Genomic DNA, 26,494 nt, shown 5'->3' on the forward strand with positions numbered 1-26,494 from the left:
GAGATCGCGCCATTGCACTCCAGCCTGGTGCCTGGCGATGGAACGAGACTCTGTCTCAAAACAAAACAAAACAAAAAATCCTCATTGTATTACCACTACGTATCCAACCAAAATGGCTAAAACAAAGAAACCAACCAGAAAACCTGACTAAACTGTTTTCTAAGTATTGGCAAGAATGTAGAGCAATTAGAACTCTCATACACTGCTGGTGGAAGTCTAAATTGGAAACTACTCTGTAAAACTGAGAGTATCTATTAAGGAGGAACCTGTGCCTACTCTATAACTCAGTAGTTCAGTTCCCAGGTATACCCCCAACAGAAATGGATAATATGTTCACTAAAAGATACATACTAGAACATTGGTTGCCTTACTATTTGTAATGGCCCCATTACTGGAAATAACCCAAATTTCCACCAACAGTAGGAAGGATAAATAAATTGTGGCATATTCATACAGTGGAGACTAGTAGCACATGAGAAGGAAAGAATTGCCATTCCAAGTAATGTCTGGTGAATCTTATGAACCTAATGAATGAAAGAAGACACAAAAGAGAATGTATCTATCATTCCATTTTCATGAATTTTTAAAACATGCAAAATAACTCTATTGTTTTATAAGTCAGGACAGTGGTTACTAATTTGGGGAAAGGAGACCTTTTAGGGTACTCGTAGCAATCTGTTTCTTGTCTAGGGTACTCATTACAGAGGTAGTTTCACGTTGTGAAAATTTATTGAGCTGTGTAACTTATTTATGTATTTTTGCGTATTAATATGTTACAATAAAAATTTACTAAAAAATTTCAAGGGCCGGGCGTGGTGGCTCACGCCTGTAATCCCAGCACTTTGGGAGGCCAAGGCAGGTGGATCACAAGATCAAGAGATCGAGACCATCCTGGTCAACATGGTGAAACCCCGTCTCTACTAAAAATACAAAAAAAAATTAGCTGGGCATGGTGGCACGTGCCTGTAATCCCAGCTACTCAGGAGGCTGAGGCAGGAGAATTGCCTGAACCCAGGAGGCGGAGGTTGCGGTGAGCCGAGATCGCGCCATTGCACTCCAGCCTGGGTAAGAAGAGCGAAACTCCATCTCAAAAAAAAAAAAGAAAAGAAAAGAAAAAAAGGAAAAAAAACTTTCAAACATTATGATTTTAAGATTCTAATTTTAGATTGATAAAATATTTACATTCTTAAAAATTTTTTTAAATAGAAGAAAATAGTTTAAAATGCTCATTCCTACCCCCAGGCCTCAGCCAGCTAGTTCCCTCACAAGCAGCCAATTATACTAGTTTTTTGGCGGAGGTTGGGGGGGTGGGGTTGTTTTTATTTTTGCTTTTGAGACATGGTCTCACTCTATTGCCCAGGCTGGAGTGCAGTGGCTCAGTCACTACTCCCTGCAACCTCTGCCTCCCAGGCTCAAGCGATCTTCCTGTCTCAGCCTCCCAAGTTGTTGGGACTACAGGTGTACATCACCACATCTGTCTAATTTTTGTGTTTTTTGCAGAGATGGGGTTTTGCCATGTTGTCCAGGCTGGTCTCAGACTCCTAGGCTCAAGCAATCTGCCTCCTCATCCTCCCAAAGTGCAGGGATTATAGGCGTGAGCCACTGTGTCCAGCTGATGCTAATATTTTTGTACATGCTTCCAGAGATATTTTTAAAATATGCAATCAGGTAAGTATGTATGTATGTACACACATGCACACACACATCTGTTCTCTTCTAGCTGCCTCATTTCTTTCTCTCTCTCTTTTTTTTGCCTTCAACCTCAGTGACATATCTAGGGGCTAGCTCCCCCATTTATATATGTGGCAACATTTTGAACACTTTAGTCTACAGTTTGCTTTTATCATTTATTTCATCTTAAAGACCTTTCCAGTGTCTGTACATAATGGAGTGGTTTCTTACTTCTTTTTACAGCTGCATAATTTACTTAGTAAGTCTCCCCCCTTTTTTTTTTAAACAGGTGCTCATTGTGGCCCAGGCTGGAGTGCAGTTGTATGACCACGGCTCACTGCAGCCTCAACCTCTCAGACTCAAGCCATCATCCCACCTCAGTCTCCTGAGTAGCTGGGATTACAGGCACTTGTCACCATGCCCAGCTAATTAAGAAATTTTTTTTGTAGAGTCGGGATGTAGCTCTGTTGCCAGGGCTGCTCTTGAACCCCTTAGCTCAAGTGATCCTCCTGTCTTGGCCTCCCAAAGTTCTGGGATTACAGGTGTGAGCCACTCCACCCAGCCATAAATCCTTCTCTTTATGGGCATTTATGTTAGATTATTTTCAGTTGAGATGCTTTCTTCTTTCTGATCTATGTTGTGTTAAATATTTTCTAGGCTTCATTGTAACTTTTTTTTTTTTTTTAAAGACTGAGTCTCGCCTCTCGCCCAGGCTGGAGTGCAATGGCCCAATCTTGACTCACTGCAACCTCCGCCTCCCAGGTTCAAGCATTCTTCTGCCTCAGCCTCCTGTGTAGCTGGTATTACAGGTGTGTGGCACTATGCCCGGCTAATTTTTTATATCTTTAGTAGAGACAGGGTTTCACCATGTTGGCCAGGCTGGTCTCAAACTCCTGACCTCATGATCTGCCCGCCTCGGCCTCCCAGAGTGTTGGGATTACAGGTGTGAGCCACTGCACCAGCCTTCATTTTAACTTTTTACAGCAGCCTACGTCAGTTGATACATAGTAAAGCAATATATTATATGACAGAAAAAGGAAGAAATATAATAATCTAGGCCGGGTGTGGTGGCTCATGCCTGTAATCCCGGCACTTTGGGAGGCTGAGGTGGGCAGATCACTTGAGGTCAGGAGTTCAAGACCAGCCTGGCCAACATGGAAACCCCATCTTTAAAAAAAAAAAAAGAAATATAATAATCTACCTCTCAGTTCTCAAAAGGAATGCTGTGTAGACAATTGTAGAATTTCGAGCTAGAAGTAGAAGAGAACTAATGCTGAGATTCTTTTCTGTTAATTTTTTTCATGATTCTGATAAAAGTCAGGATTCTCGGGCCGGGCACGGTGGCTCACACCTGTAATCCCAGCACTTTGGGAGGCCGAGGCGGGTGGATCACGAGGTCAAGAGATTGAGACCATCTTGGTCAACATGGTGAAACCCCGTCTCTACTAATACAAAAAGTTAGCTGGGCATGGTGGCACGTGCCTGTAATCCCAGCTACTCAGGAGGCTGAGGCAGGAGAATTGCCTGAACCCAGGAGGCGGAGGTTGCAGTGAGCCGAGATCTCGCCATTGCATTCCAGCCTGGGTAACAAGAGCAAAACTCCGTCTCAAAAAAAAAAAAAAACTCAGGATTCTCTCCTCAGAAACATGTACATGTAAAATTCTGCATATAAATTTTGGGGCTTGGCTGGGTGCAGTGGCTCACACTGGTAATCCCAGCACTTTGGGAGGCTAAGGCAGGCAAATCATCTGAGGTCTGGAGTTCAAGACCAGTCTGGCCAACATGGTGAAACCTTGTCTCTACTAAAATTATAAAAATTAGCCAGGCATGGTGGTGGGCACCTGTAATCCCAGCTACTCAGGAGGCTAAGGCAGGAGAATCACTTGAACCTGGGAGGTGGAGATTGCAGAGAGCTGAAACTGTGCCATTGCACTCCAGCCTGGGAGACAAGAGTGAGTGAAACTCTGTCTCAAAAAAAATAAACTGGGGAGCTCATGTAACCCTTAATTCATCTATGGGTTAGGAATATTTTAATCCACACCAGGCATGGTGCTTATGCCTGTAATCCTAGTACTTTGGGAGGCTGAGGCAGGTGGATTGCCTGAGCTCAGGAGTTTGAGACTGACCTAGGCAGCATGGTGAAACTTGATCTCTACAAAAAAAAAAAAAAATTAGCCGGGCGTGGTGGCGGGCGCCTGTAGTCCCAGCTGTTTAGGAGGCTGAGGCATGAGAATTGCTTGAACTGGGGAGGAGGAGGTTGCAGTGAGCTGAGATCACACCACTGCCACTCCAGCCTGAGTGACAGAGTGAGACTGTCTCCAAAAAAAAAAAGAATATTTTAATCTGACACAACCCCATCAGTTGACAAATAGTAATAGAAGGCCAGAAATGGGAAGTGAATCTCAAAACAAGGAAATAGCAGAAGACAGTCACATGTATTCATGTTCTAGTCATTCATGTATTCAAGTAATGACAGCAATATTCTCTCTCCTTGCATTGGTTGATGTCACAGTCCAGACTGATGAGGGAAGTTGCCCATTCCTTCACAGGAGAACTTCAGTTTGTAGGTAGGGTAACCCGAGAGCAAAACGTGAACAAATTTATTAGAAAGATTGACTTTTAAAAATATCAAGGTAGTATTATTAGAATTTCTTGTATAATATGTTAATTTATTTTCTTTCTCTTTTGTTTTTTCTTTAGCCCAAGAAGAAGAGGGGAAAAGTGGAAGTGAGACCCATTAATCTGGGGACAGATTATGAATATGGGGTTTTAAACATTCATCTGACTGCATATGACATGACCCAGGCAGAAAGTTATGCCCAGTATGTTCACAACCTCTGCAACTCTCTCTCCATTAAAGTCGAAGAAAGGTATGAAGGATGCTTTTGTATGGGATGTTCTTGGTGTGGGTAGAATGCTCTGCTTTTTTGTTAAACTAGGCTTTTGAGATATAGTTAAATGTAGTAAAATTAACTCTTTTTAGGTATATAATTTGACACAAGAAAAATATAGTATAGTGCTATTAACCTGAAAAGTTCCTTGGTGCCTGGTGTAGTCAGTTTTCTCCCTCTTCCCCACTCAAGTCCCTGGCAACCACTCACCAATTTTCTGCCCTTATTGTTTTAACTTCTCCAGAATTTCATATAAATGAAATCACACAGTATGTAGCTGTTTGTGGCTGGCCTCTTTCACCAAGCATAATGTGTCTGACATTCATCCATGTTTTTGCAAGTTTTTTTTTTTATTGTGGTAAAATACACATAACATAAAGTTACCATCTTAACTATTTTTAACTGTACAGTTTAGTGATATCAAATGCATTCATAATGTTATAGAAGCATCACCACCATCCATCTCCATAATGCTTTTCATCTTATAAAAATGAAACTCTGGCTGGGCGCAGTGGCTCACACCTGTAATCCCAGGACTTTGAGAGGCTAAGGTGGGAGGATCACTTGAGCCCAGGAGTTTGAGAGACCTCATCTCTACAAATAACAAAATTAGACCTCGTCTCTACAAATGACAAAATGGTGGCATGTGCCAGTAATCCCACTTACTCAGGAGGGTGAGGTGGGAGGATAGCTTGAGTCCAGGAGGTGGAGACTGCCGTGAGTTGTCAGTTTTGGGCAATTATGAATAGAACACACGTCTTCCTTTCTCTAGGAGTGTGACTGCTGGGTCAAATAGTAAATGAAGTGTATGTTTGATTTTATAAGAAACTGCCAAGGCTTGGGCATAGTGGCCCACACCTTGGTAATCCCAGCACTTTGGGAGGCTGAGGAGCATGGACCACTTGAGCTCAGGAGTTTGAGATCAGCCTGGGCAACATAGTGAAATCCTGTCTCTACATAAAAAATACAAAAAATAGAAAAACTGGGCATGGTGGTGTGTGCCTGTAGTCTGTCTGTACCACTTGAGAGGCTGAGGCAAGGATTATTGTTTAAGCCTGAGAGGCAGAGGTTGCAGTGAGCCAAGATCGTGCCACTGCATTCCAGCCTGGGCAACAAAGTGAGAGCCTGTCCTTTTTGTTTGTTTGTTTGAGATGGAGGCTCACTTTGTCACCCAGGATAGAGTGCAATGGCACGATCTTGGCTCACTGCAACCTTTGCCTCCCAGGTTCAAGCAATTCCTGCCTCAGCCTCCTGAGGAGCTGGGATTACAGGTGCGTGCCACCACGCATGGCTAATTTTTGTAATTTTAGTAGAGACGGGTTTCACCATGTTGGCCAAGATGGTTTCGATCTCTTGACTTCGTGACCCTCCCGCCTTGGCGTCCCAAAGTGCTGGGATTACAGGCGTGAGCCACCGTGCCTGGCTGAGAGCCTGTCTTAAAAACAACAACAAAAAGGTAACTTAGGTAGTCTGTCACTGTAGCAAGGTAATATATGGCATAGTATGTGGATATGGATATGGCAAAATTTATACTTTCTTTTTTTTTTTTACACTGAGTCAAAATTATTTTAATAACAAAACTTTTCTTTATTTTTTTTGAGACAGAGTCTGACACTGTCACCTAGGCTGTAGTGCAGTAGTATGATCTCAGCTCACTGAAATCTCTGCCTCCTGGATTCAAGCAATTCTCCTGCCTCAGCCTCCCAAGTAGCTGGGACTACAGGTGTACACCACCACGCCCAGCTAATTTTTTTGTATTTTTAGTAGAGACAGGGTTTCACCACGTTGGCCAGGATAGTCTCGATCTCCTGACCTTGTGATCCGCCTGCCTCGGCCTCCCAAAGTGTTGGAATTTCAGGCGTGAGCCACCACGCCCGGCCTTGTCTACTCCTTTCTAAGTTGCTTTAATAACATTAAATTGTCCAAATTCTTTTCTCTCTATTCTTGGTGGTTTTTTCCTACTTCTGAGGTCTGGGCTATACAATTTTTTATGATTTTGTTCCTAATGGCAAGAGCTGCCATCAAAGACCCATAAAGTTATTTACAGGTTTGGCCGGCATCAATTTTCTCTGCAGAGGAAGTTGTTGGAAACTTAGTGTTTAATTTATATATTATTCTGTCATCAATTGTCTTCATCACTTTGATTAATTCCTGGAACTGGGTGAACTCCTCAAGTTCACACTGCCACTGGGCACCACCAGATGAACAAACAAAAATTATACTTTCTTACTCATTAGATAGTAGTATATTCCCATTTTACAGATGTGGAAATCAAGGCTTACAAAGGCCAAAAGCACAGAACCAGTAACTTGCCTGGATTTAAAACCAGTTCTGCCTGACAAGTATTTTCAGTTATGCAGGGTCTTATTTTAAGTCCTTCAGCCAAATTTGAACTTTTAAACCTTTATACATTATAGTCCAACTATGGTAAAAATGTTCTTTAAAAAATTTGATAATAAGCTGTGACTTTAGCTCTCACAGCTGACAGTACTTCAATTCTTTTAAACCTAAAAATATGCTTTATCTCTTTCTGATGCCCCAGACAGTTGGTTCCTCTTTCAGCACTTGACACATACCTCATGTCACTTAGTGCTCTGGGCTTGAATGATCTATTCATGTGGCAGTTCCTCTTCCCTCTGACGGTGCATTCCTTCTGGATGGGGACTGTGTTCTTTGTTTCTTTAGCACCCAGTACAAGGCCCGCCATGTGGGAGACATTCAGTCATGATTGAAAGAATTACAGGTTCTTGAATATCACTATACAATCCAGTTGTGTGGTGTACATTTCCTAAACTAATGAAAGTCCTTTTAATGAATTAATTCAAAAACTATTTATTGAGCTTCTTCTTGCTATGTGGTGAGCAGTGCACTAGACATTCTGGGAGATATTAAGGTGAACCTCCTTAGTTTCAGGGAACATACACACAGTGCCTGCACACATACATGCATGTATATACACACTGAGAAACATAATTATAACATAATGTAAAAGATAAACTGCAATTACAGCTCAAAGAGGCAGCAGTAATTTAGAGTAATGCTTCTCAAAGTACCGTTTTGAGAAGATATCTCAGGAGCTTATGCCAAAATGTACATTAATACTTTGTTTCCTCATTAGGAAAGTCTTGGTGTTAAGTAAAAACTTGGCTGAATCAAACGGTTTGTTTAGTGACTGGTTGCACATTTCTTGTCTGTCATGGACCAATGACAATTAGGCTGTTCACTGGCAGCTTGTCTATGGACCACACTTGAAATAACATGTGGTTAAGAGTACAAGCTCTGTCCACAGAATGAGAGAAAATACTTTCAAGCTATCTAGCTGACAAGGGATTAATAACCAGAATATATAAAGAGCTCAAACAACTCTACAGCAAAACAACAACAAACAAACAAACAAAAAACCTAATAATCTAGTTTAAAAATGGGCAAAAGATCTCAATAGACATTTCTTAAAAGAAGACATACAAATGGCAAACAGGCATATGAAAAAGTGCTCAGTGGCATTTTGAACAAAGAATTGGACAAAATTAAAAAAAAGAAGTGCTCAACATCATTGATCATCAGAGAAATGCAAATCAAAACTACAGTGAGATATCATCTCACCCCAGCTAAAATGGCTTTTATCCAAAAGACAGCAATAACAATGTTGATGAGGATGTAGAGAAAAAGGAACTTTCCTACACTGTTGATGGGATTGAAAATTAGTACGACTACTATGGAGAACAGTTTGGAAGTTCCTCAAAAAATTAAAAATAGAGCTACCATATGATCTAGCAATCCCACTGCTAGGTAAAAACCCCAAAGAAAGGAAATCAGTATATCGAAAAGATATCTGCATTACCATGTTTATTGCACACTATTTACAATAGCCAAGATTTGGAAGCAACTGAAGTGTCTGTCAACAGGTGAATGGATAAAGAAAATGTGGTACATACACACAATGGAGTACTATTCACCCATAAAAATGAATGAGATCCTGTCATTTGCAACAACATAGATGGAACTGGAGGTTGTTAAGTGAAATAAGCCAGGCACAGAAAGACAAACATTGCATGTTCTCATTTATTTGTGGGCACTAAAATTAAAAACAATTGAACTCACAGAGATAGGGAGTAGTATGATGGTTACCAGAGGCTGGGAAGGACAGTAGGGGTTTGAGGAGAAATGAGGATGGTTAATGGGTACCAAAAACTAGAAAGATTGAATCAGATCTAATATTTGATGGCACAATAGGGTGACTATAGTCAACAATTTAATTGTACATTTACAGATAACTAAATGAGTATAGTTGGATTGTTTGTAACACAGAGGATAAATGCTTGAGGTGATGGATACCCCATTTACCCTGATGTGATTATTACGCATTATGTGCCTGTATCAAAATATCCCATATACCCTATAAATATATATACCTGCTATGTACCCACAAAAATTACACATTAAAGAAAAAAGAGTACAAGCTCTTGAATCAAATTGCTGACATTCATGTTTTAGCTCTATCAGTTATTAGCAATATGACCTTGGGAAATTTTGAGCCTCCGTTTCCTTATCTATATAATGAGGATGATACATTTTTCTGTTTCTTTGAGTTCTGAAAATTAAACAAGATGGTACATGACAGCTCTTAGTACAGACACTGGCACATTGTAAACATTCTGTTACTAATGTTATTGTTGTAATAATTAAGAATTTTTTTTCAGCTGGCAGGAATTAGAGATAGCTTCTTTAAAGGTTGGTGGCAAAGAGCATTAAATGTCATTCACAGAATGTTATCATACCTACAGTGGATCAGTTCTTGGAATTGTGTTTGAAATTTTTAGGACTCTTTTTTAGAGATGCCGCTTTTACAGTGAAGGGCACTGAATTTCCTGCTTCCATCAACTAACCACTGAATTTCTATTTTTCTTTTGGCTTTTACTTTTTGCCAAATAGCTAGGTTTCTGGTTCCCCCACAGCTGGTGTGTTCACATAAGATTAGGGTCATTTTGGAGGGAATAGTTGCCATGTTTTGTTTGTTTGAGTCAAGAGTCTTATTCTGTTGCCCAGGCTGGAGTGCCGTGGCATGATCTTGGCTCACTGCAACCTTTGACTCCTGCCTCAGCCTCCTGAGTAGCTGGGACTGCAGGTTCCCGCCACTATCACTCCTGGCTAATTTTTGTATTTTTAGTAGAGATGGGGTTTCACCATGTTGGCCAGGCTGGTCTTGAACTCCTGATCTCAAGTGATCCTCCTGCCTTGGCTTCCCAAAGTGCTAGGATTATAGGTATGAGCCACTGTGCCCAGCCTAGTTGCAATGTTTATAGGGTAGCTGTGGTAAGAAGCTAGTTTATTTTACATCTGGCTAAGTGATCAGTGCTGCATGGTTGTATACTCCTGGATTATAGATTAAAAGACTATGTAGTCAAAAAAAGTTTCTTTAAAAAACTCAGCCATAAAATGCTCTGGCTGCATTTAAGTGAAATCAGAAAGGCAGTTACATTTGTTGAGCACCTACTATCAGTGAGGCACTCTGAACAAGCTAAGTACATTTTTTGTGTATTATTTAACTCAAACACCTTGTACACAGTAGATTAAAGTATCAACACTGGAGCCAAACTGCCTGAGTTTTACTCTTGCTCTGCTGCATTCTTACTGTATGACATTGGGCAGTTTGCTCAACCCCTTTGTGTCTTGGTTTCCTCATCTGTAAAATGTGGTTAATAAAAGCACCTGCCTTAAAAGAGTATAGTGAAAATTAAGGGAGCTAATATATATAAAGTGCCTAGAACTATGTCCAGCAACTATTGACTGCTATTATTATTACTAATTATTATTATAATTATAGAAGCTTGCCCATAGTCCTACACCTAATAAGTGGCAAGTTCTGGAGTTAAACCTACTTTTTTTTGGCCAGGCACGGTGGCTCACATCTGTAATCCGAGCACTTGGGAGGCCGAGGAGGGTGGATCACCTGAGGTTAGGAGTTAGAGACCAGCCTGACCAACATGGTGAAACCCTGTCTCTACTAAATACAAAAAAATTAGCCAGGCCTAGTGATGCATGCATATGGTCCCAGCTAGTTGGGAGACTGAAGCAGGAAAATCCCTTGAACCCAGGAGTCTGAGGCTGCAGTGAGCCGAGATTTGCCATTACGCTCCAGCCTGGGCAACAAGAGTGAAACTATCTCAAAACAAAAACCAAAAAACCCTACTTTTTTCCCCTAATTCTCTATTCTTCTAACTGGTTCTCCAAACAGCATTTAGGGTGATCTTTCTAGGTGGAAATATGATTATGTCACTCTCCTGCTTGAAATCCTTCAATGGCTTCCCACTCCCTTAGGATCACAATGAAAGTTTCTCATGTAGCTTCCTAGGTGCTCCAGGGTGTCCTGCTCCTCTTCACACTTCCCTCCCCACCTCCCTCTACCTCCAGTTACACTGACTTTGTTTTTGTCCCTTTCCACCTCAGGACCTTTGCATATGCTCTTCCCCTCTTCATCTAACTAGCCTCTACTACTTTTTTCTTAGGTGTCCTCTTTTTTTAAAATTACTTTTTTTGTTTTCTTAGGGTTCATCTTGAATGTTACTTCAGGGAACCTCATTAAGTTAGGTCTTTATTTAGAAGACATAAAAGGTATTTAACTGCCCTTTTATAACATACACTCCTTGACCTTGTAATTAATTACTTGACTATTATTGGTCTTTCCTATTAGACTCTAAGCTTAGCAAGGCAAGGACTGTTTCTGTCTTCATTAGTGGCCTAACCCAAGATCTTGCCTAGTACCTGACACATAGTAGGCATTGAATAAAGACTTGTTGATTTGGATTGAATTCTAAAAGACATGGCAGACATGATTCCTAGAACAGCAGGATGAATGATGTGCTGTTTTTTGCCTCTTTCTTTGCTAGCTCTTTGCTCCAAACAGCTCAGAGCAGAAAGAGCTGTTTGTTTTTAGCAACTCAATTCTCTGTATTGATTGAGGTTTTCAGACTATTGTATTGTTAGGCAATCTCACTGCCCAGCCTTTCAAAGATGAAATTCTTTTTTTCTGATTTTCATTTCATCTTGATCCATTTTTCCTCGGGAGAGTGGGTAGAGATGATGGCCGTGACCTTGAGATGGAATTGGGCTAGACAGCAGGATGCCAGCTTTTGTTCTCTAAATGGTTTGCACTGCTGCAGCTACAATTCACCCAGGAGAGGCGAGGAAGAGCCTCTCATGTGGTTCCCTTAATTTGCCTGCATCCTTTGCCAAGCAGCTGTCTGAGGAGACGGAAATCTCCTGCTGAGAGTAAAAGCATCTCTCAGCTCACTCGCTGTGAGGCTACTCTTCTTTTAAAAAAATCTATTTACATTTTTAAAAATTGAAGTATAGGCCAGATGTGGTGGCTCACACCTGTAATCCCAGCTCTTTGGGAGGCCAAGGCAGACGGGATCATGAGGTCAAGAGATTGAGACCATCCTGGCCAACATGGTGAAACCCTGTCTCTATTAAAAATACAAAAATTAGCCAGGCATGGTGGTGTGCATGTGTAGTCCCAGCTACTTGGGAGGCTGAGGCAGGAAAATTGCTTGAACCCGGAAAGTACAGGTTGCAGTGAGCTGAGATTGCGCCACGGCACTCCAACCTGGTGATACAGTGAGACTCTGTCTCAAAAAAAAAAAAAATTGCAGTATAACTTTTATAAAGTGAAGCTCCCCAACACTCCAGCAGACTTCCTTGTGTCCCTTTCTCAGCAATACTCCCCCAAATAGCATTATTTTGTCATGTTAGGTTGACTCCTAAAATTCAGTTCTTTCGTTTCTTTCCTTTCGTTTTACTGTCTGATCATCATAGCAATATTTATTGCAGAAAATTTGGAAGATACAGAATACTATAGATACTAAAACAAACAAAAACAAAAACAAAACCTGTATGTACTCTTACATACATAAAGGCCTGTTCTACCTCTTGATAAATGACTACCTCCTATGAAGCCTTCCCTGAGCCTCCCTTTCCTCCCCGTCTTGTCCCCATGGTATTTGGCACATCCCTATTATTGCCTTTGTCTTACTGTAGTACAATGTTTGTATACTTGCCTAGCTCTTTAAAACACTCAGAGTGAGGGCTGGGCATGGTGGCTCATGCCTGTAATCCCAGCACTTTGGGAGGCCGAGGCGGGTGGATCACGAGGTCAAGAGATCGAGACCATCCTGGTCAACATGGTGAAACCTCGTCTCTACTAAAAATACAAAAAATTAGCTGGGTGTGGTGGCGCATGCCTGTAATCCCAGCTACTCAGGAGGCTGAGGCAGGAGAATTGCTTGAACCCAGGAGGTGGAGGTTGCGGTGAGCCGAGATCGCGCCATTGCACTCCAGCCTGGGTAACAAGAGCGAAACTCCGTCTCAAAAAAAAAAAAAAAAAACACTCAGAGTGAGCTTCTTGAAAGCATAGACCTCTTTTTGGAGACTGAGTCTTGCTCTGTCACCCAGGCTGGGGTGAGGTGACATGATCTCAGCTCATTGAAACTTCCACCTCCCAGGTTCAAGCGATTCTCCTGCCTCAGCCTCCCAAGAGCTGGGACTACAGGCACTCACCACCACACTTGGCTAATTTTTATATTTTTAGTAAAGACAGGTTTTTACCATGTTAGCCAGGCTGGTCTTGAACTCCTGACCTCAGGTGATCCACCTGCCTCAGGCTCCCAAAGTGCTGGGATTACAGGCGTGAGCCATCATGCCCAGCTGACTTTTTTTTTTTTGTAAATAGAGACAGAGTCTCACTAGGTTGCCCAGGCTAGTCTTGAACTTCTGGACTCAAGCAATCTTCCTGTCTTGGCCTCCCAATGTGCTCACATTATAGGTGGGAGCCACCACGCCTGGCGTCATAGACTTCTTATTGCCCATCAGGGTGCCTAGAACAGAGCAGGGTGTTAGTAAATGTTTGTTGAGTGAATAAGTAAATAAATCAATGAAATCTTGCTGAAGTAAGTGTTAAAGAATAAAACCCATGATTAGTGGCAGGAATGGACAATTCCCACTTTAGTCAGTCAGTCCTATCTGCAGAATGCCAAAAAAGAAAAATAGTATTTTAGGGTGCTTTTTGCTTTTCTGAAACAATTATTTCACTTGGTCATCCATAAGAAGTCTATGATTATGTCCCATTTTTTTTTTTTTGAGACGGAGTTTCGCTCTTGTTACCCAAGCTGGAGTGCAATGGGGCAATCTCGGCTCACTGCAACCTCCGCCTCCTGGGTTCAGGCAATTCTCCGCCTCAGCCTCCTGAGTAGCTGGGATTACAGGCACACGCCACCATGCCCAGCTAATTTTTTTTGTATTTTTAGTAAAGATGGGGTTTCACCTTGTTGAGCAGGATGGTCTCGATCTCTTGACCTTGTGATCCACCCACCTTGGCCTCCCAAAGTGCTGGGATTACAGGTGTGAGCCACCGCGCCCAGCTGTCCCCATTTTTTTATATTGAAAAGTTATTACTATATTTGAATTTGAAGAAGAGATCAGAGATTATGCTGAAAAGCAGTAGGGGTGTTATTTAGAAAGACTGCCTGAAAGAATTTGTAATACCTTGCATTTACTGACTGCATTTATGGTATGCCAGGCAATTACTTATGTGATCTCATTTAATCATTGCAATAACTCTATGAATTAGGTATTAGTATTTTCAATTTATAGCAGAAGAAATGGAGACTCAGAAACCTGAATTTCCATGTTCAAATAGGTAATAAGTGGCAGAGCCAATATTTAACTCCAGGACTGACTGACATGTCTCTAATCCACTTTCTATTCCTTCTAAACTCCTGACCTCGGGATCCACCTGCCTCGGCCTCCCAAAGTGCTGAGATTACAGGCATGAGCCACTGTGCCTGGCCTCTAAACTTCTTTTGTAGAGGTCCACCTATAGAGGGCCATGCTGCTTGCTTATTAAGTGATGATTTTGTGACATATGAAAATTTAGGAATCCTACTGTCATTATTATTTCATTTATCTTCAGTTTTATGAACTTTTTGATAAGATGAACATAACACTAATACCATATTTCCATGTAGCCATTAGTCCAGTCTTATTAACATACCTGGTTCTCACCGTTCTCTGTGGATATAGGCCTAGATGGTTATCCCATTTATACATGAAGAAACTGAGGCCCAGAGGGGGAAGTGACTTACTTAAGTAAATATTGCTAATAAGTAGCAGGGCCAACACTTGACTCCATGTTCCATGTTATTTTTACTGCAACATGTAGACATGCTGAAGCCGATTTTAGTTAGCATAAACTCTACAACCTGAGACAGAAGTCGCCCCTCAGGGGAAAATTAATAATGTCTGGAGGTGGTTTTGACTGTCACCACTTGGGGAATAGTGCAGATATCCAGTGGGTAGAGGGATGTATATGGATGTGTAGGTCAGCCCCTACAGCGAAGAATTATCTGGTCTAAAATGTCTGTAGCACTGACGTTGAGAAATCCTGTTGTAGAACACTTAGGTTTTTTTTTTTTTTGAGATGGAGTTTTGCTCTCGTTACCCAGACTGGAGTGCAATGGCGCGATCTCAGCTCACTGCAACCTCCGCCTCCTGGGTTCAGGCAATTCTCCTGCCTCAGCCTCCTGAGTAGCTGGGATTACAGGCACGCGCCACCATGCCCAGCTAATTTTTTATATTTTTAGTAGAGACAGGGTTTCACCATGTTGACCAGGATGGTCTCAATCTCTTGACCTCGTGATCCACCCGCCTCGGCCTCCCAAAGTGCTGGGATTACAGGCGTGAGCCACCACACCCGGCCCAGAACACTTAGTTTTTATACATTATTTCTCCAGAACAGGTTTAATACCCAAGGTTAGTCTCCAAAGCATACCTAGTAATGAGCTCGATTCTTTTTTTTTCCTCTTTTTTGTTTAAGACAAGGTCTCTCTCTGTTGCCCAGGCTAGAGTGCAGTGGCACAATGTTGGCTCACTGCATCCTTGACCTCCTGTGCTCAAATGATCTGCCCATCTCAGCCTCCTGAGCAGCTGGGACTACAGGAGCGTGCCACCACACCCAGCTAATTTTTGTATATTTGTAGAGACAAGGTCTCACTGTTTTGCTCAGGCTAGTCTTGAATTCCCCAGTTCAAGTGATCTGGCTGCCCTGGCCTCCCAAATTCCTGGGATTACAGGTGTGCACCACCACACCCGGCCACTTGATTCTTTTAGAATGGGCTATTCTTCAGTAGCAACAAATTATTTATTAATCATCAGGTTTTATTCAGAGTGTTGTATTAAGTATGATTAGAGATGCAGAACTGCATTAAACATTGTGTATTTGCTTAGGGAGTTTAGAGACTTTTGAAGGAGATAAGGGGGATCCAGTTACTTTGCTCCTGGTTGCAGATAAGCATCCTCTACATTCCAGGAACTAGTGCATGCAGTAGTGGCTATACTTATGGACTACCATGACTGAAGTTGTTGGTGGCTTCAGTGAACACTCACATTAGCTGACTCTTCCTTCCCACAGTTATGCGATACCAACCAAAACCTTAGAAGTGCTGCAGTTGCAGGACCAAGGCAGCAAAATGTTCCTGGACTCAGTGCTTACCATCCATGAGCGAGTGGTTCAGGTAGGCACTCCAAGAGAATCAAAAATGCATTTGCTTCTCTTGGTTCTTGTCTCTGTCCACTTTTTCCCCTTCTGTCATGCTCTTTTCTTCCTCCTGCCTGCCCTTGAATGATGGTGTTCTGCAGGGTTCAGTTCTTGACACATCCATCTCTCCTTTTATAATACCGTCCCCCTATGCAGTCTGATTCATTCCTCAGGCCTCAGTGACCATCATTTAATACTGATGTATAAAAAAAATACTGATGTATACATCTCTAGTCTTGATCTGCTGGCTGAGGCTTGAAGCTTGATACTCGGTTGTCTACTGGCCTTCCCGACTTGGATGTTCCACAGGTGTTCTCCCTGCACTCTGTCTATGCAAGATTAGTTATAGAGGGACTCATTTTCTGTAATATTCTCCACCTTTGAGCCTAATGTGTCACCTTTCTTTGTCCTCTGATATCTATTCATTCACCAAATTCTGTAGCTTCTACCTCCTAAAAATCTTTCAGATTCATCCACTTCCCTTTACTCCCATACCAAGTGATCCTATCATTTTCCTGCTTGAAACCCCTCAGTGGCTGGCTTCCTTTGATCTCTAGCAGTTGTCCTCTTTTCTTCCTGCAGATAAAGACGAGTGCCAACCCACCATGAGGGTGCCCAGAGGTATTAAAAATTCACAGCTTCCCCAGTTTTAACATCATCCCCCTTTTTTTTTTTTGAGACGGAGTTTCGCTTTTGTTACCCAGGCTGGAGTGCAATGGCACGATCTCGGCTCACCGCAACCTCCACCTCTTGGGTTCAAGCAATTCTCCTGCCTCAGCCTCCTGAGTAGCTGGGATTACAGGTGCCTGCCACCACACCCAGCTAATTTTTTGTATTTTTAGTAGAGATGGGGTTTCACCATGTTGGCCAGGCTGGTCTTGAACTCCTGACCTCAGGTGATCCACCCGCCTCAGCCTCCCAAAGTGCTGGGATTACAGGTGTGAGCCACCGTGCCAGGCTTTATTTCTTATTTATTTATTTATGAGATGGAGTTTCGCTATTGTTGCCCAGGCTGGAGTGCAACAACGTGATCTTGGCTCGCCGCAACCTCCGCCTCTTGGGTTCAAGTGATTCTCCTACCTCAGCCTTCCTGAGCAGTTGGGATTATAGACATGTGCTACCACACCCAGCTAATTTTGTATTTTTAGTAGAGATGGCGTTCTCCATGTTGGTCAGGCTGGTCTCAAACTCCCGACCTCAAGTGATCCGACTGCCTCAGCCTCCCAAAGTGCTGGGATTACAGACGTGAGCCACTATGCCCTGGCCAAGACCCTGGACTTTAAAGCCTCTTGGTCCAGTAATGACATCTAATACCCATGGGAGCAGATATTGGCACTGACCATCTCAGCAGCTTGGCAGATAGCAGGGGAAATCCTGTAGAGGCCAGGTTCAGAAACCAGTTTTGGTGTTAATCTTCCACCCTTGGGCTCTCCAGACTCTACTGGAGCTGGCATTTGAACCCATGCCATGTCTGCCTAATTGCCTTGTTTTTAGCTCCTCCCACCCCACAGAACACCTTTCATTTTGCAGATCAGCGGTTTGAGTGCTACATTTGCAGAGATTTTCTTGGAAATAATCCAAAGCAATCTTCCTGAAGGAGTCAGATTGTTAGTGAAGGAGGTAAGTGCTGATTTGAGAAGAGGCCCCTGCTGGCCTGTGTATGCTCAAAATAAGGATAAGAACATCTGGACTTCCTGGCTTCTCAAAAATTAGAAAGAACAGAGAAATGTGGGTAATGTAGCCTAAATAATAATTATTAAAGACTTGCACTCTGATGACACTGTGATCATTATTCCAGCTTCTGAGGCATCAAGGATGATGCTTTGTGGCCTATGAGTGCTGACTTTCAGCACATCATCCTGATGTTGGTGGTGAGCCTGTGAGGCCCCAGAATTATCTCCTTTTTCAGGCAGTTGTGTAGAAGAAAGAACATGGTTTAAGATAATATATAGTGTAATAAAGCAGAACACCAATAGGAAAATATATGTTAGAGAAAAGTTTCCTGGACCTTCAAGGCTTGACTGTAGCCTGACTGAATATATTTCATAAAGAATGCTAGTCAATAAAGGATGTTTGGTCAGGCATGGAAAACTTGGAGAACATTAGGAATCTTAGCCTAAATACTGAGTATTTGGGTCCAGTTGCCAAGATGATCCTTCTTCTGACACAGATCTATCAGGTCATCTTAGATTAGTACCATTTGCTCCATCCAGCTCTGCTTGTTCTGAGTCCATGCTTGTCAAACTTCTGGTTGTTATTTGGTCTTCACATAGATCTGGGTACAGGGACAGCATGTGCTGGTCATGCTGACTTAAAATAGTCCAATCCCTGTTTATTTTATTTCCCATGTAAATAAATAATTTTGGTATTCTATCCCTCTCTTAAATGCTTCTATTGTGGCAGTTACAGCCTTTTGACATTAAATCTTCATATATCTGTCTTTTCTAACCAGACTGTAAGTTCATTGAAAGCAAGGAGGAAATCTGATTGAAGTTTGAATCCCTAATATCTAATATAAGTCTGCTACATAGTCGATAATAAAAGTTACTTGAATCTGAATGATTGTCTACAGAGCTGGCTTATGGGCCCTTTTTGGATGCTGTGCATATTTGGGTAACTAAAAGCTCTGCCGTAATTTCCACTTATTTTCTTTTGTTTCTCCTTAGCACACTGAAGAAGACTTCAAGGGAAGATTCAAAGCTCGACCAGAACTGGAAGAACTGTTGGCTAAGTTGAACTAGCTACTGTAGACCCTTTCATGCCAGCACTGGTCATATTGAGTGCCAAGGAGAAAAGCTTACTGGGTGGTCAGAGTTCATCAGGAAACCTGACCTTTAGATTTCACAAGTACCCATTCCCATAGCCAGTAATGCCCGCACTCCTCTGTGGCATGGCTGTATTTGCCATTTGTTACCACTTACCTATGAGCTAACCCTTGTTATCCTCCATCTAATAAAAATCTGCTACTGATGTGTATATGTATGTGTGTTAGAGAAATTGGCTCATCCTGTGGAGTATCTTTAAGAGATTCGGGCTGGGCATGGTGGCTCATGCCTGTAATCCCAGCACTTTGGGAGACCAAGGTGGGTAGATCACGAGGTCAAGAGATTGAGACCATCCTGGCCAACATGGTGAAACCCTATCTCTACTAAACATACAAAAAATTAACTGGGTGTGGTGGTGCACACCTGTAGTCCCAGCTACTCGGGAGTCTGAGGCAGGAGAATTGCTTGATCCCAGGAGGCAGAGGTTGCAGTGAGCCAAGATCACACCACTGCATTCCAGCCTGGTGACAGAGCAAGACTCTGTCTCAAAAAAAAAGAGATTCTATATTTTGGCCAGGCACAGTGGTGCATCCTTGGAATCCCAGCACTTTGGGAGGCCAAGGCAGGAGGATTGCTTGAGACCAGGAGCTTGAGACCAGCCTAGCAACATAGAGAGACCTTGTCTTTACCAAAAATATTTTTTTAAATTAGCTGGGCGTGGTGGTGTACACTTGTAGTACCGCTACTTGGGAAACTGAGGTGGGAGGATTGCTTGAGCCCAGGAGTTTGAGACTGCAGGAGCTATGATTGTGCCATTGCACTCCAGCCTGGGTGACAGAGCAAGACCCTTTCTCCTAAAAAAAAAAAAAAAAAAAAAAGATTTGGCTGGGCGCAGGGCTCACACCTATGATCCTAGCACTTTGGGAGGCTGAGGCGGGAGGATCAGGAGGTCAGGAGTTCAAGACCATCCTGGTCAACATAGTGAAACCCTGTCTCTACTAAAAAATATAAAAATTAGCTGGATGTGGTGGTGCGCACCTGTAGTCCCAGCTACTCAGGAGGCTGAGGCAGGAGAATTGCTCGAACCCAGGAGGCAGAGGTTGCAGTGAGCTGAGATCGCACCACTGCACTCTAGCCTGGTTCCTGGCAACAGAGCTAGACTGTCTCAAAAAAATAAAAAAGATTCTATTTTCTCTTTGCCTGATGCTTTAGCTCAGAAGCATGTTCCCCTTCTATATTTCTCCAACTAGGGTGAATTCATCCTTTAAAGCAATCTGGCATGGTGTCCTGTAGTGAAGCAGAGGATTATAACATAAGTGAACTCTACAGGTGGAAGTTGGAGAGAGGGAGATTTTGGCTCTCTACATGAAAAAACTCTCCAGATAAGAACAGATTCTGCCCATAAGTGAAATAAATTGCTTTGTGGGATAATGAGTGCCTTATTCAGGTAGATGTTACATAACTGCTACCTGAATTGAGGTTAAGCAAATAATTCAAAGTTTATCTTGGTCAGGTGTCAGCAAACTATTGTGCATGAACCAAATCCTACCTGCTCCCTGTTTGTGTTTTTTTTGAACATAATATATTGAGCTGAAATTCATATTTACAAAATTAAACATTTTAAAATGAGTAATTCAGTATCATTTATTCAGTACATTCACAAAGTTGTGCAATCACCAGCTCTATCTAGTTCCAAAACCCCGCCCTGTTTTTTAAAATAAAGGTTTATTGGATAAGAGCCTTGCTTACTCACATACTGTCTCCGGTTGCTTTAATGCTACAATGGCAGAGCTGGGTAGCTGCATGTGTATTGCCTCTATATGATATGGGCAGTGGGCATGTCACATGTTTTCCGTTTGGAAACCTGTAAAAAATAGCAGTCTTTTCCAGTTGCTCAGTTGTTATCAATATGTGGAAGCAGGAATCAGAATTTCATAAATTGACAAGATACTGGAGCTTAAGGACTTTAGATTCAGCCAACCTAATTGTCTCTTTTAGCTAGTACAGGTTAGGGGTCCACAGAGGGCAATCCTGTGCCCAAGGTTACAGGGTATATCATTGGCAGAGGGGCAGGAGCATTCAAATCTCTTGATTCCTACTCCACCTCTTTCTGTCACATTACTCAGGAATGAGTCAGGCTTCTGACACAGGAGGCAGCTGGATTCTGTCACCTTGGAGCTCTTGTGTCACTGACCTAGTTGACAATTTATCCTCTCACTGGAGTCAGAGAGCTTTTGTTCCTCATGATTAGTTTGTGCTGAGACAAATGGAAATTACTCTTAATGTCTTATCATGGTAAGAGGGACTGGAGATATTCTGATTGCCAGAACCTCAAGGTTACAAAACAATTATGAGCTTTAACTCGCCTGGAGGGAGGCTCAGAAGGAAATGAATGTTCTTAGGATCACTTGGCAGTGAAACCAAATGGAACACAAGTCTTCTGGCTCCAGGTTGAAAATACCTTCCCTTCCCTCCCTGAGACAACCTTTTAAAGGAAAAGAGACAAACAAACCTGGGTTGTGCCTGACTTCTACATTTATTAGTTTTGAAGCTGAGTAATTCTAGCCTCAATGAACCTCAGATTTCTGATCTGAAGAATGGGGATAATCCCTTTTTAGGGATTTGAGATGGAGATAATGTATATAATGAGCTAGTAATGATCAGTAAATGTTCTATTTCCTTCCCTTCTTTTTTTTTTTTTTTGAGACAGAGTTTTGCTCTTGTTACCCGGGCTGGAGTGCAATGGCGCGATCTCGGCTCACCGCAACCTCCACCTCCTGAGATCAGGCAATTCTCCTGCCTCAGCCTCCTGAGTAGCTGGGATTATGGGCACGCGCCACTATGCCCAGCTAATTTTGTGTATTTTTAGTAGAGACGGGGTTTCATCATGTTGACCAGGATGGTCTCGATCTCTTGACCTCGTGATCCACCCGCCTCGGCCTCCCAAAGTGCTGGGATTACAGGCTTGAGCCACCACGCCCGGCCTATTTCCTTCCCTTCTAAAACTTCTTCGGCATACATTTTTAAGACTTTTTTCATTGAGGTATAATTTATATATAGTGACACACAGATCTTGAGGGTATATTTGATCAATTTTGAAACGATGTCTACCTATCCATGAAATCCGTACTTCTATCAGGGTAAAGAACATGTCCATCACCCCAAAAAGTTCCCTCATAATCTTTTTCTCCCCCTCCCCCACCCCCAGAGATGGAGTCTTGCTCTGTCGCCCAGGCTGGAGTGCAGTGGTGCAAATCTTGGCTAACTGCAACCTCTGTCTCTGGGTTTAAGCAATTCTCCTGCCTCAGCCTTCCAAGTAGCTGGGATTACAGGTGCCACCATATCCGGCTAATTTTTGTATTTTTAGTAGATACAGGGTTTTTACCATGTTGGCCAGGCCGGTCTCCAACTGGCTGGTCTCGAACTCCTGACCTTGTGATCTGCCTGCTTCAGCCTCCCAAAGTGCTGGGATTACAGGCGTGAGCCACTGCACCTGGCCATCTTTCACATTTTCCCCAAGAAGTAACCACCAACCTCCTTTCTACTCCCATAGATTAGTTTTACCTATGTAGTACTACATATAAATGAAATATACAGTATGTATTCTTTTGTGTCTGACTTAGCATAATGTTTTATCCATTGTGTTACATCAGTACTTCATTTCCTCAGCATACTTTCAGTTTTGAATATTCTAGTTGGGATTAAATTATTCCTAGTAGTGCCATGGAATCGCAAGGGATAGGCAGGAGAGTAGAAGGAATATCATCGGTGGATTGGGAATCAGAATAGATGGGTCCTAATCCTGGCTCTATCAATACATAACCTTGGAGATAAACTATTTTGGTCTTCATTTTACAAATGTGTTAACTGGCCCAGGGAGGGAAAGAGACTTGTCTAAGGTCACCTAGTTAGCCAGTGGCAGAGCCAAGGATAGTTTGTTACTCAATTCCTGGTTGAGTGGCTGAATGCACATTATTGAGATTTTTAAAAAAGGATTTTTATGTAGATCACTCATTTCCTTTCTTTTTTTTGAAACAGAGTTTCGCTCTTGTCACCCAGGCTGAAGTGCAATGGTACAATCTCAGCTCACTGCAACCTCCACCTCCCAGGGTCAATCAATTCTCCTGCCTTAGCCTCCCAAGTAGCTGGAATTACAGGCGACTGCCACCCAGCTAATTTTTGTATTTTTAGTAGAGACAGTGTTTCACCATGTTGACCAGGCTGGTCTCGAACTCCTGACCTCAGGTGATCCACCTGCCTTGGCCTCCCAAAATGCTGGGATTACGAGCCTGAGCCACCGTGCCTGGCCAGGTCACTAAAATGGGTAAAACTGGCGGTTTTCCTAGTTGAGGCCAGCAGATTCCTCAGCTTCACGTTTTTGTTCCTTTCTTCTGGCTGAGGATGACTTGTTTCTCCACCATGGAAGGCTGGAAATAGCCAGCTATGGATTCTAAAAAGGTATGTTTAGACAAGGAGAAACAAATGAAATCTAGGTATTTTGGCCGCTCAGACACTAGCAATGCTGAGACCCCTGGGTCCCCTCTGTTTCTAGTGTACTTAAGGAAAGCTTTCTGAGCCTATATTGGGTATGCCTAGAACTAGACCTGCTAGAGAGACACCACAGACAGAGATGGCCAATGTGTCTTGTGCTTGTTTAATCTGTACTTTGATCTCTGTGAATATTTGTTTTCACATGTCTGATCTTCCTTTCAGAATCTGAAGTGATTCATTTGGCTATAATAATCCCCCTGGAATAACTTTCATTCTCAGACATTTCAGCTCATTTTAGGAAATCCAGCTTACCATTTAGACAGAATGCCCAGGCTCTGAAGAATGAAAACTCTTCAAAAGATACCTGCTGAGAGGCAGGAATCACTGCTACCTCTGCCTGCTTTAAGTCCTTGCTGGAGCAGAGGAGGGAGCCCCAGCATTTTCTACAGGAAGATGTAAGGATTCAGTCTGGACTTCTTCAGTTCTCTTTGGGCTTCTTTTTTTCTTTCTTTCTTTCTTTTTTTCTTTTTTTTGAGACAGAGTTTTGCTCTATTCCCCAGGCTGGGGTGTAATGGCATGATCTCGGCTCACTACAACCTCCATCTCCCAGGTTCAAGCAATCCTCCTGCCTCGGCCTCCCTAGTAGCTGGGATTACAGGCACCTGCCAACACGCCCAGCTAATTTTTTGTAGTTTTAGTAGAGAAGGGGTTTCACTATGTTGGCCAGGCTGGTCTTGAACTCCTGACCTCAGGTGATCCACCCACCTCAGCCTCCCAAAGTGCTGGGATTACAGGCATGAGTCACCATGCCCAGCTCCCTTTGGGTTTCTAGTCCACAGCCCAAGGACTTGACTGGCAACTTTATGAGAGAGAGGGTGGGAGGAGTATCTTCTTACTCATCCAGTAAAACACATTACAGTGCACCTTTGTACTGAGCACAAGGCCAAGTTCCCAGCCAAGGACCTTGCAAGGAAGAGCTAAACCATGAGTCTGCCATAGGCCTAGCCAAGAGAGGCATCAAGTCAAGAGGTCTCTCCACTCATCCCTGGCACCAAGCCTCTCTGCAGAGGCAACCGAAAGCTGCCAGAGTTAGATCCTATAGGGACAGGTATGGACCACCTTAAAGTCCAGCTCCTAGACTGTGGGCTGCAGAGCTGAGACTAAAGAAAAACATACCAATCTAGATCACTGTGGGCAACTTGCACGAATTAATTGCAAACATTTAATTTCCTTTTTGCAAAGAGCCGATAAAAGCAAAGTCAATGTGGTTACTCACTACTGTGTGTTAAGCTCTGTACTGGGCACCAGATGCCTCCAAGAGTAAAGAGCAGAAAACAGCCTAGGCTTTAGAGCAAGACATGCTTGGAGTCTGATCCCCAGTCTGAGCTTTATTTCCTCATCTAAAGGAGAGTGAATGCCATGTTCAGAGGATTTGAGATTAGATTAGATAATGTAACTCAGGACAGTCACTAGCACACATTAATAGCGATGATGGTTAATAGCTAATGTTCAATGAACACTTACTATGTGCCAGATGCTGTTCCTAAACTAAACCAATGACTCAGTCTTTCAACAATCCTATGAGGGAGGCCTGTATTAGTTTTGAGGCTTATGAAGAAGGTATTATATTTGCATTTTTACAGAAGTAAAAATAGATCCTAAGATGTTAAGTAACTTGTCCAAAGTCACAAAGCTAGTAAGTGGCATAACTGGGATTTGAAGGCAGCACATCATTGGGATTGAGAGGAGGCTCTGGAACCAGATTATCTGAGTTAAATGCCCCCTCAAAAAAATTTTTTTTGTGGTATACACAAAATGTTTAGACACAATGCCCAATAAATTTTTAACACTTTTTATTATTAGCTACGTATGTTTCATTCCCTCATTTATTTGTCTTAGTAAGCTTGTGACATAGAAATTATCCCCATTTATTTGAAATAGGCTTGGATGGCAAGAGTCCTCTGCCTGATCAAATACATTCTGTGACCCACCCTGTGCTAACTCCCTATTAGAGCCAGTGTCCTCCAAAACACGCTTGCTCCACGTAGCTGGTTTGGAAGCCATCCTTCCTGCTAAAGAGGCCCTTTATGCTTCTCTCTGCTACTATCACCCCTCCTCCATAGCCTTTTTTTTTTTTTTTTTGAGACAGAGTCTCATTCTATTGCCCAGGCTGGACTGCAATGGTATGATCTTGGCTCACTGCAACCTCTGCCTCCCAGGTTCAAGCAATTCTCCTGCCTCAGCCTCCTGAGTAGCTGGGATTACACACACGTACCACCATGCCTGGCTAATTTTTGTATTTTAGTATAGATGGGGTTTCATCATGTTGGCTAGGCTGGTCTCCAACTCCTGACCTCATGATCTGCCCACCTTGGCCTCCCAAAGTGCTGGGATTATAGGCGTGAGCCACTGCACCCTGTCCATAGCCTACCATTTTTTCTTTTTTTTTTGAGACGGAGTCTTGCTCTTTCGCCAGGCTGGCATGCAGTGGCACGATCTCAGCTCACTACAACCTCTGTCTCCCAGATTCAAGCGATTCACCTGCCTCAGCCTCCAGAGTAGCTGGGACTACAGGCATGTGCCACCACGCCCGGCTAATTTTTTGTATTTTAGTAGAGACAGGGTTTCACCACGGCCAGGATGGTCTTGACATCCTGACCTCATGATCCACCCACCTCGGCCTCCTAAAGTGCTGGGATTACAGGCGTGAGCCATCGCACCTGGCCAGCCTACTATTTTAAATTACAAAAATACATACATTCCTGTTGTAAAAGATTTCAATACACAAGCAAATTCCTTACTGATGGAAATTGACATTGTGACTGTTTATTCACTATTAAAAACAATGCTGCAGTAAACCTAATAGTATATATGTCTTATAAAAATATAATTCTGGCCAGGCAAGGGGGCTCATACCTGTAATCCCAGCACTTTGGGAGGCTGAGGTAGGAGGCTCACTTGAGCCCAAGTGTTTGAGACCAGCCTGGGCAACATAGTGAGTGAGACCTCATCTCTACCAAAAACAAAAATTTCTGTGATCATCCATGATGTAGAGCATATTTACAGTTTCCTATGTTTTGTGGCTT

General features: G+C 42.7%; 1 protein-coding gene across 1 annotated transcript in view; it reads left to right on the top strand.

Moving 5' to 3' along the window:
- Nucleotides 1–19,128, top strand: part of MRPL48 (mitochondrial ribosomal protein L48) — a 63,050-nt gene extending 43,922 nt beyond the window's left edge. Inside the window, exons 5-8 of the mRNA XM_012456954.2 lie at nucleotides 4,372–4,541; nucleotides 16,027–16,129; nucleotides 17,683–17,772; nucleotides 18,819–19,128. Of these exons, the coding sequence (XP_012312377.2) occupies nucleotides 4,372–4,541; nucleotides 16,027–16,129; nucleotides 17,683–17,772; nucleotides 18,819–18,893 (438 nt within the window). The 3' untranslated portion in view covers nucleotides 18,894–19,128. The remainder of the gene's footprint in view (nucleotides 1–4,371; nucleotides 4,542–16,026; nucleotides 16,130–17,682; nucleotides 17,773–18,818) is intronic.
- The last annotated feature ends 7,366 nt before the right edge of the window (nucleotides 19,129–26,494 follow it).

Source organism: Aotus nancymaae, unplaced genomic scaffold, assembly GCF_030222135.1.
Source record: "Aotus nancymaae isolate 86718 unplaced genomic scaffold, 86718_ANA_hifiasm-v0.15.2.pri h1tg000059l, whole genome shotgun sequence".
In the NCBI taxonomy this organism is placed as follows: domain Eukaryota; kingdom Metazoa; phylum Chordata; class Mammalia; order Primates; family Aotidae; genus Aotus; species Aotus nancymaae.